This window comes from Nannospalax galili, unplaced genomic scaffold (assembly GCF_000622305.1).
Source record: "Nannospalax galili isolate Female #2095 unplaced genomic scaffold, S.galili_v1.0 scaffold1024, whole genome shotgun sequence".
Classification (NCBI taxonomy): domain Eukaryota; kingdom Metazoa; phylum Chordata; class Mammalia; order Rodentia; family Spalacidae; genus Nannospalax; species Nannospalax galili.
In genome coordinates this window covers 97,616-108,564 of record NW_008351455.1, presented here as the reverse complement: position 1 = coordinate 108,564, position 10,949 = coordinate 97,616, and the positions used below count along the sequence as shown (strand labels likewise).

The 10,949-nt window shown below is 40.4% G+C and overlaps 1 protein-coding gene across 1 annotated transcript in view; it reads right to left on the bottom strand.

Moving 5' to 3' along the window:
* Positions 1 to 3,895: 3,895 nt before the first annotated feature.
* The window catches only part of LOC103746180 (coiled-coil domain-containing protein 150), a 35,048-nt gene continuing 27,994 nt past the window's right edge, over positions 3,896 to 10,949 (bottom strand). Inside the window, 5 exon segments of the mRNA XM_029553619.1 lie at positions 3,896 to 4,196; positions 4,718 to 4,840; positions 7,436 to 7,522; positions 8,569 to 8,730; positions 8,823 to 8,891. Of these exon segments, the coding sequence (XP_029409479.1) occupies positions 4,071 to 4,196; positions 4,718 to 4,840; positions 7,436 to 7,522; positions 8,569 to 8,730; positions 8,823 to 8,891 (567 nt within the window). The 3' untranslated portion in view covers positions 3,896 to 4,070.

Genomic DNA, 10,949 nt, shown 5'->3' with positions numbered 1-10,949 from the left:
ATCCAATGGAAGCAATTCTCCAGTTGAGGTTCCCTCTTCCCAAGTGTGTGAAGTTGACAACTAAAGCTATCCAGCATAACAGACCCCTTGTCAGCTTGACACAAATACATCACTGTTAAGCTGCAAGCTTTCCATTTCTTATCCCCAAGATATGTTAATATTACAACATCAAACAGCACCGTACAACTTTAAAAGTCCCACAGTCCTTAAAAAAATCCAAATACCTTAAAAGTTGCAAGTCTCTTAAAAGTCTTAACTGTGAACTCCTGTAAAATCCAAAACAAGTTAAAAACAGTCTTATTTCAAAAGGGAAGAATTGGGCACACTTAAGCAAAACCCAAGTCCAGCAAAGTAGCTCAAGATGGGACAGCTGGGATTCACTCACGATCTTCGGGGCCCCAATGGGTTTAGCATCTCCACTTCTCTGGCTCTGCCATCCACAGCACACACAGCTTGTCTTTAGGCTCAGACTGGCTCTACTCCACACCTGTCACTGCCCTTGGTGGTGGTCCCATGGTCCTGGTATCTCCAATATGTGGGGGTCTCATCTGCAACTGAGGCTGCACCTTCACCAATAGTCTGTCCTGGCCTCTCAGGGTGCAAAAACCTCAGCTGCTCTCCATGACCCCTTCATGCCTTCAAAACTAGTACCATATAGGGGACTCTTACAAATTACCAAGTCCTGTTTCCAGCTTGAGATAGAGCCTTGGGTACTCTCTGGACCACAGCTTCTGTGCACTGACCCTGAGGAAATACTTCCTTGAGTTCACCTTGATGATGCCAATCTCTTGTTACCCACAGCTGATTTTCAGCCCCAGCTAACCAGCATCAGTTATCCCAGTAAAGCATAAAAGGTTTCACTTCCAAAAATTTCTTAATTAAAATAAAACAGCCTGAGAGAGTCTTTGCTTCCCTTAAAAAGTCTCAAGCCAAGCCTCCATTGTTTACATTTCTCTTCATTACTGTTTCAAGTTCCACAGCAACAGCTCACTAAGTTCTAAGCATTCAGTGACTTTTCTAGACCACAGCTGCAAACGCTTCCACAATCTTCTGTGACACATATGGTCAGGTTCATCACAACATCATACTCTCTTTAATGAATTTCTGTTCTAATTTGCCTTCAGGTGCTGTGATAAAAACACTGACTAAAACCAACTTGGGGAGGAAAGGGTTTATTTGGCTTATAGCACAGTTCATCAATGGAAGCCAAGGCAGAAACTCAGTGAAGGAACCTGGAGCACAGACCATGGAGAAATGCTGTTTACTAGCTAGCCCTCCTGGCCTGTGCTCAGCCTGCTTTCTTACACAATACAGGACAACCTGCCCAGGGGTGGCACCTCCCACAGTGGGTTGGCCCTCCCATATCACTCAACAATCAGGAAAATGCCCCACAGACATGGCCACAGGCCAATCCAATGGCAGCAATTCCCCAGTTGAGGCGCCTTCTTCCCAGGTGTGTCAAGTTGACACCTACAGCTATCCAGCACACCTTTTGGGGACAGTACTTAAGTGAAGAAAATGTCCTTGTTCTGGATCAGGAGGACATAAATAGTCTGGCATATAACTGTAGCTCCCATGACAATAATCAGGGAGGCATATTATCATCCATTAAAGTTGACAATTTCCCTTGTGTAGTAACTATGAACTTCTTTCTTATATGGAATTCAGGTTTTCAGTGTTAAGCCAGACCAAGGTTAGTTATTTTACAGAACTCCTGGCTGATTCAAGACTATGATGCCCTAATACTGACTACATCTTTGTTTTATAGAGTTCAAAGACTTATGTAAATCTCTTTTTGAGAAAGATTCCTATGGATAAGTGACCTAATAAGGATTCTAAACTTGAGATCATTAAAAAAATGTGTCCCTTTACTCTAACCCAGCAGTGCCCAATACTCAGAGATACCACAAACAAGTTTAAATTCCTTAATCAAATATTTTAGTTTGTGTTATCTTCTTGAAACAAAATAACTGAGAATAGGAACTTTATAAAGAATAGAAATTGATTTCCCAGAGTTCTGGAGGCTGCAAAGTCCAGGATCAAGTTGCTGGCAGAGTTGGTGTAAGTGAAAAACATCGCTCTCTGCTTCCAAGGTGGCACCTTGTTGCTCATGACCTTTGGAGGGGCTGAATACTTTGTCTTCACATGCTGAAAGGCAGAGGGTGACAGGGCCCAAGGTATTTCCCTTCAACCCCCTTTAAAGGCATGAATCCATACATAAAGGTTCTCATAATCAACTTCCTCAAAGGACAAGTCTTAATACCACCCATGAAGTTTGAACATGAATTTGGGAAGGGACATAGCCAAACTTTAACACCAAAATAGTTATGAGCAATAAAAACTATATATTTTCACCTTGTAAGTATAAAGGTAAAACAGTCATTTAATATTTGATGTTCAGTCTCTTTTTTTTGCCTTTTGCCTTTTGCCTTTTTGAGACAGGGTTTCCCTGTAGCCACAGCTGGCCTGGATTCACTATGGAGACCAGCCTGGCTTCGAACTCACAGAGATCCCTCTGCCTCTGCCTCTGCCTCTCCAAGTGCTAGGATTAAATGTGTGCTCCACCATGCCCAACTTGATGTTCAGTCTTAAATGTGTCTATAGAGTCACTGTTCTAAGCTGATACAAAGACCAAAAGGATACACAAAGAAGAAAATGATACCACCCTCCTAGGAACAGATTGTTCTACAGCCACAGTAACAAGCAGTTATCAAAAGCGGCTTCACACTTGCCCACTAGACCAATTAAAGCTTGCTTTAGTGGACATGCTTTTAACAAATTTTTATTTTGTATATATGAGCGTATGGATAGTTTGCCTGTAAGTACACTCATGCCATGCAGTACTTGCAGAGGCCAGAAGATGGTGTCAGATCTCCTTGAACTGGAGTCCTGGATGGTTATTAGCTGCCATGTGGGTGCTAGTAACTGAACCCAGGTCCTCTGCAAGAGCAGCCAGTGCTTTTAAGCACTGAGCCACCTCTCCAGCCCTGTGGAGATGCTTTTATAAGCCCACTGAGCAATCACAGTCCCTCCCTTCATTTGAATGCTAATCAGTGATCACCAAGTAACTACTTGGTGTATCCCCCAAGTAACTACTTCTATAGATACCAACCATGTAAGACTCTAAAGCCTTCTAAGTCTTGCATTCTATGTTTCTTCAAACCCTATAGAAGGTCAACAACTGCTTAGGGAGGACCAGGCCTGAACCATATGGCTCTTCCTTTGAGTATAGCAAGTAAGAAATTCAGTTTTACCATTTTATATCAGACAGAGAATGGTGGGCTATTCATCTCTGGACAGTCAGTTGCTCATTATTCTTTGCAATACCAAAATTGTTTACTTGTTTTAGGTGTTGATAGTACTGTCAGCAGCTACCATTACTTGGGCACTAAGCCAGATATTAAACCATTTATGTATGTAAGCCTGAATTATCTAACCTGCTGCTCAATATCTGAAATAACAAATACCAAGCTCAATTTACAGCTTACTATTGTAAGAAGAGCTACACTGATCAATCCAGCTCCTAGGGTGGAACAAACTCAGGTATTCAAGAAACATCCCTTTAAAGACCAAAGAAGCTGCTAATAGCCCTTGAGATGTGTTATTTAGAATTAAATAAGAGTCTTATTAAAGACACACTTTGTAATCACTCATTCCAGAAGGTGTCAGTTTAGATGGCAGTAGAAGAGGTGCTTCTATTTTTTCCCAGATGATTCCATTTCCAGAGATTACCCTACTTGCAGATGAGACTAGAACATTCCACTGACATAAAGCATCATGCCATTTAGTAGCCATGCCACTTCATACTTTACTAAATTCTTTCTGAAAATAGCCAAATAATATGTAACAGCATTTAACATCATAAAACAAACAAATTTAAATGTATTGGGTAGAAAAATAGGGAATGGACAAAGAGGATGGGTGGGTTCTGCAGTAATATAAAAGAGTTCACAAAGGATGAAGTCCAAATCTTCAGCCCACATCATGTTCTTAGGATGCAGAGACAGGCCAGTCCTACATGCTGGCCAGCAGAATCAGGGTGGTGCAGCTCCACATGAAGAAGCTCCTTGTCAGGGACATTTCTTCCTTTCTGTCTCAGAATGATACTTTTTGGGCATAAGCCCAAGATTCTGTTTGATCTCCCATCGATGCAGAATAGACTGGCTGGATACAGCATTGTGTCTTATATCTTGATCCTGCTGGAAAGAAAACACACCCGACTCTGCTCAGAACTAATGACAGTGTTTGAAGCCTTTTGTCTTCTATAATGTCACTTATTCATCCAGATAGGTAGTTAAAATCTAGACAGTGTGGGAGAGGTGAAAGGTTTTTCTTTTTTTGCTTTATTTTTATTTTATGTGTATGTGTGTATTGTGTGCATGTATGCAAGTGCATCTGTGTCATGTAATGCCCCCAGAGGACAGAAGGGGGCATTGGATCCCCTGGAATTGGAGTTACAGACGGTTGTTAGCCACCATGTGGGTGCTGGGATTTGAACCCAGTTCTTCTGTAAAAACAACCAGTGCTCTTAACCACTTGAGCCTTCTTTCCAGCCCTGAAAGTTGAAACTTTAAAGAAAAAACTTAGTTCATTGGTTTCCTAGCAGTAGTTTAAAGAAACCTAAAGATTATAAGAGCAGCTCGATGATGACAGAAATCTAGTTAGAAATCTAAGGGGAAAAATCCAAAATTCTTCACAACAACCATGTCAGCCACACCTCTTCTGGTCACCTGTCTTCCTGGGGAAGCTTCTGCAGCCGGTGGTTTTTCATCAGCTCAAGCTGTAGGCCATTGAACCTGCACTTAAACCAGCGGTGAGCTTCTTCCAGATTAGCTGTTATCTGAACACAGAAACAGAAACACATTCTTCTGTGTACAAGTTTGAGAGACTTTTTATCTAGATAATAGAAGATCCCTCCAATTCTGACTATGGAAGCCTTGCAACCTATTTGTACAAGATACAAAATTGAGGGAATACTTTCTAAATGAGGGGTCTTAAAAATGCATGTGGGTTTCCGGTTTTCCAGGCATTTGTTAATGTTTCTTGAATATCCTTCACCTCCATCCGCATCTCCCTCACCTAGTGAGGCATCTGACACAGAGTAGGTCCTAAGCAAGTATGTGCTGCCAAGTGCTTTTTGACATTAATTTAACTAGGTCATCATGTGGGTAGACTATAGTGAGATAAAAATGTTAGACTCATCTTTTATGGTGTTATTTAACTTTTAGAAGCTAAAAAATATTTCCCAGTTCTGTTGGTACATCCTGATAATAGTAACAACTTCACTCCAAACCAAACCCTCCCCCTTCTTTTACCAGAAATATAGGGAAAGATGCTAAATCTTCACAAATCACACCTCCCATTGTATGGTAAATGAGAGGGAACAAATATTCATTGAAATGTACTCAAGAATTTGGCAGAATAAGATAATAGTAGGTATTAGCTTATTGAATTTTGTAAAAATGATAATAAACAGTTTAAAGAAAGTAAATATGGGCTGGGAAGGTAACTTGGTTGTTAAAATGCTTTCGTTGCAAGCACGAGGACCTGAGTTTGATCCCCAGAACTCACATTAAAAAAAAAATCAGTGTGGTGACATATACTTGTAACCTCAGAGCCAGGGTGGAGGAGACAAGCAGATTCCTGGGACTTCCTGGTGAACTGGCTTAGCTTACTTTGTGAGTTCCAGTCCAATAAGAGGGCCTGTCTCAAAAAACAAGAACTAAAGAAAAAAAAAAAGAAAGAAAAGAAGAACAAGAAGAGGAGAAGGGGGGAAAAAGAAGAAGAAGAAGGAAGAGGAGGAGGAGGAGGAGGAGGAGGAGGAGGAGGAAAACTACAGCACCCAAGGAATGACACCTGAGGTTGTACTCTGGCCTCTACATGCATACTCACACTCATGCACATGTATCCTTATAAATGAGCACACATAAACATGTACAAAACATGCTAAAAAAGAAAGTAAACTTAATTTTACTAAGGGCACACAGGGAGTATCACAGTTAGCATTCAAACTTGGGACTTTCACAGACTTTGTTTTTCTAATATACCATTCATCAAATCATATATAAGTTAATGGCCATAACAGACAAATGATAATTTGACAGTAATATTATTATGATACCTTAAGCTCAAGCATCTCTTCTTCATGCCACTATTGTGCCTAAAGGCAAATCTTGCCAGGCTGGTTGTTATTGTGGCTCCTAAGGTATATAGCTGGGTAAGACTTGTGGCATGAGTGCTATGATGTTAAGGTAACCAACTGCTTTCTTATTGGATTTGTAGGCCCTAGGGGACAACCTGCCACTATTATTTTGTTAAATGGACATGGTATCAAACTGCCTTCTAAATATATATCTCTACACCCACAGATGAGTGCAGCTCTCAGTTTTCACCAGAGAAGCGTCCTTGTGCAGTGGATGGTGGTTAATACAGAGATTCACAGCTAGACAAAGTGCAGAGAATACGTGTCTGTGGAGTGCTCAATCATAAATGGGTTATCTCTTTCATCTACCCTCCATCCAAGGCTCAGGGACAACTGTAGAAGAGGTCAGGGAGGAGTGAAGCAACAGAGTCTTCTGGATGTATCAGGACCACTGCACTCATGAACTCACAGCAGCTGTGGCTGCCTGCACAAGACTTGTACAAGGTCAAACCAGTCAGCATTCCAGCATGAATAAGGGAAGGGCACGTAAGCCCCCACTAGCTGAGGAGCTACTGACAGGTGGCAGCTGCTAGGGGAGGGAGAGTTAGCTTTCTTTATGCCCCTTGTTGGCTGATCATGCTCCAGGGGATGGCTCCACACCCATAAACATATGGGCATCACTAATTAAACTCTGAGTTATACCAAGAAAGGGGACATAAAGTGGGGGGAAGGGGATCCCAAAGGAGTTGGAGGTGGGGAAATGCAGGGTGTATACATATTGTATACATGCATGAAATTCTCAAATAATAAATTAAAAAATACTGTACTTCTAAAAAGCTCTTTTTCATCTAGGAAATTAGAAGTGGTGGTGGTAGACTTAAGATCTCAAAGATACTTTCTAACTCTAAAAATCTATGGTTTTAAATACCTTCAAATAGGCCAATTTAAGTTAGGAACAGAGGCAAATTTATATATTATGTAGGCTGTAGTTATTGACAAAGAGTTTCTACTTTCTTTAGTTCATGTTAAATAAAACACATTAAAATTCACATATTACTGATTTTCCCTTAATTTAGTGGTAGGGACATGGACTTGAGGTTTCACTAATATTCTAGCATTTGATTATGTATTATCAGGACAGAGAATCCCAATCTAAAATTAATCTTTACAATAGAGACTACGCTTAGTAAGCTATTGGGTCTTGCCTGTTGTACTCCTGACAACTATGCCCATAACAGATTTCATACTGATGTGTGTTTTAGGGTTTGTCTTAAGTCTCAGAGTCTGGCTCACCTGTTCTGATTCCATACTGGCTTCTTTTAGCTTATTTTCAGTTGCTTCTTTACATTTCTTCAGGTGTCTGATAGTTTCTTCCAATTCCTGAAAATGTGATAGAGACACTTTAATAAACTTCCAATGTACCATACAGAACTAGAAAGACTTCAAATTTATAATATGGCACCACTAGATCAATAAAGTAAGATGGAGGACTTTTGAACTTCAGGTGCAAAATAGAAACTTACCTTCAATTTAATCTACAGTTTATACATGGAGTTTGGTTTTGGTTTATAGAATCTACTGAGAGAAACTAATTAACATCTCTTTTTAGAATTAGAGAGGTACCTTTTATAGCTATTGGAAGACAAGATTTCAATGAGCTCTTGAAGTGCTTTTTTTTGGGTTATGTATTGCTGAACTTTTCATTAGGTTAGGAATAGCTAAGAGTTCTGTAACAGCAATAAGTAAATTTTTACTATAGGGAAGAATCAAGTGATATACAGCTCTTATAAGACTAAGGATTCAGTGCAGGAGTCTTAATGGTTGGCATTTTACATCTGTAAGCTCTAGCAGTTATTTAAAAGCAAACATCATTTTTATTAAACTGATAATAAAAATCATTTGTCATATGTCAAACTACAGGCTTCTTCCTAGATAGCATCATGGTCTCAACAAGAAATGTCCTTCAGTAGGCTCATATGTTGAATGCTTGATCCCTAGTTGGTGGTGTATTTTGGAAGGTGGTAGAAATTTTAGAACGTAGGGTATAGGAAAGGAAGTAGGTTACTTAGGGGTGTGTTTTTGAAGAATATACCTGTTCCCCAAGTCCCCTTGCCTTTCTATGCTTGGGGTTCTCCATGAGGTGGGCAGTCTCCTACCATGATGTCCTGCCTCACCCAGGGCCCAGAATTAACAGAGCCAGGGACTACGAGCTGAAATCTCTGACACTGGAACCCAACATGAACCCTCTTTTTTGTTGTTTATGTCAGTTATCTTGTCATTCCCATGAGGAAACTAACTAATATACTATTCTTGTACATGCATTGTTTTTCTTCTGTAGAGTATAGAAAATCTGGCATGATCCCACTGGGTTTAGGCACATACCACTTGCTGATAACTGTTGAACGGAATCTTAAGACATTTTTTACCTGGCACCGGTTTTCTAGTTCCTGCCTAACTTTCCGCTCTGTTATTAGTTGCAACTCTTGCTGTTTATTCTGTGCAGAGGTTTCATATTGGCTCTGGGCTAAGAGCTGCATCTCTTTCTGCAGGGTATTCATTTCTGATACAAATCTCTGGATATTCAATGACTGGCAGGGAACAAAGAGTGAAACAGTTGCTGGATTTAAGTTTGGAATTTTAACATGAACAGTAAACACAGTTTGTAAAAATCATTTTCTACCTGTTCATAGTTCTTTTTCTGATACTGATCCTTAATCATCTCCATTTGCCTCAATTCTGTTTCTATTTGCTGAAAATAAATGCAGAAATAACATAAAATGGTCAGAGGAATAACTGGCTTCTGGGATGATAGAATCTAATGTTACCAGTTTCTGCCAAGTTCCAGTTCCCATCTAGTCCACTGACCCCAGAAGAGTGAAGGCCAGTACAGTCAACTGGAAGAGATGAATGTGGAGCCAAAAGGTGACACAGCAGCTCAGTGAGACCAGCATTAACACAACAGCATCTCTACTGAAGCAGAGAGAGTCCCACAGAGGCAATCTGCCCCCTTCCCAGAGAACATGTACTGCTGGGAGGGCTAGGAAACCTCTCTTCCCCAGACGCCATCACCTGCCTGGCTCCTCCCAGCATGCTTAAATAGTGGGAGACACAGGGCTGCTCATACAACCTTTATCCTCTCCATATTCTGAGCATTATTTGCCTTAGCTGACCAATGCAGTTTTATTTGGGCCTTCTGATTCTTTAGTTTTTCCTTGTTACTGTTCACTATTTTTTCCAGCTCTGTAAGTTTCTGTCGCAGCTCTCGGTTTGTCCGGGACACTTCCACTGATCTCAAGTTGGCTTCATCAAGGGCTTTCTTCAGCTTAGAACACAAAAGAAAAAAAAAGATGGAATATTTTTACCTACCATTCAGTAAGAGAAGTGTTAGTTTGTTCCTACATTTTAAAAGGAGTGATATAATATATAATGAAGTCTGATAAAGCAGATTTATGGAGCAACAAATCAAGTAATTTTCATAAATTAAAAAAATTATTTTTATGTTATGTGTATGAGTGTTTTGTCTGCATGTATGTAAGTGCACCACATGCATGCAATGCCCACAGAGATCAGAAGACGGCACTGGATTCCCTGGAACTAGAATTACTGGTTGTTAGTTACTGGTTGTTAGCCACCATGTGGGTATTAACAGAGAGTAAAACACCTTTAGACTAGATAAAGAATGTGAATGTATAGTCATCAGCTGCATTTTAAGAGCATGGCTTTGCAGTAAGACAGAGCCTAAGTTCCAGTCTCAGCTTCCCCATCTACAGGTAGAGTAAGTTTGATAATTAACTTCCTCAAGCTTCAGTTCATAAACTGAAAAGTCCATGTACAGCCTACTTAAGAGAACCCTGAGAGTTAAAAAGACAAAATAATATAGAATCTGGCACACAGTAATCACTCAGTGGTTATTGCCATGATATAAACATTTTTCTTGCTGTCACAACCTCATGTCTCAAGAGATAAAGATAAATTATAGAGCATATAGTTGGTAGCTATTTACTATTACTGCATGTGTTTTACAGTATCGCTTTTTGTTCTGAAGTAGTTTAGTAATTTTGTCTCATGGAAAGTGATATGGTCATTACTTAAATAAGCTTACATTGCCCTGCTCCTAATGTTTAAATTAATGCTGCTTCAATTTTAAGAAGAAGAGGCAGCTGAGAAGGGAGAAGGTGGGATTCTCAAGGGCTGGCGATGGTTAACAGAGGCCGTCAATCCTCCTGGACCTGTTTGCTCCATACTAGTTTTCCTTTGGCTCTTAACTTGACACCACAGTCTTCTATTGCCTCCACTAACTTCCTGTTAGATATTCCACTGCTACTTCAAGGCATGATTCTGTCTGAATGGAGGAAGAATCCCCAATAACCATTACTTACTTATGTTTGGCACTATGGTAATCCTTTATAAATGCTTCCCAAATTAATTTTTATTTCTTTTGGTGTTTTTGAGACTAGGTCTTCCTGTAGCTCCAGCTGGCCTGGAACTTACTACGTGGAATAGGCTAGCATTGAACTCACAGAGATCCACCTGCCTCTGCCTCTCAAGTGCTGGGATTAAAAGCATGCCTTCCAAGTGCTGGGATTAAACCCTGCTGCTTGGGTTGTAGTCCTCCATGTCCGGATAGCTCTAAGGGGCTTAGCGCTATATGGAAGGACTCCTCTTCTCAGCAGGGGGCCTCCTGCTCTCTGCCTGACTTACCTGGAGAGTGCCGCCAAGCAGGGATGCCTGACCTTATTTGGAACATGACCTTTGGCATAGTTACCTGGAGTAAAAACTACCCCCAGGTTTTTTCTATATGATAATT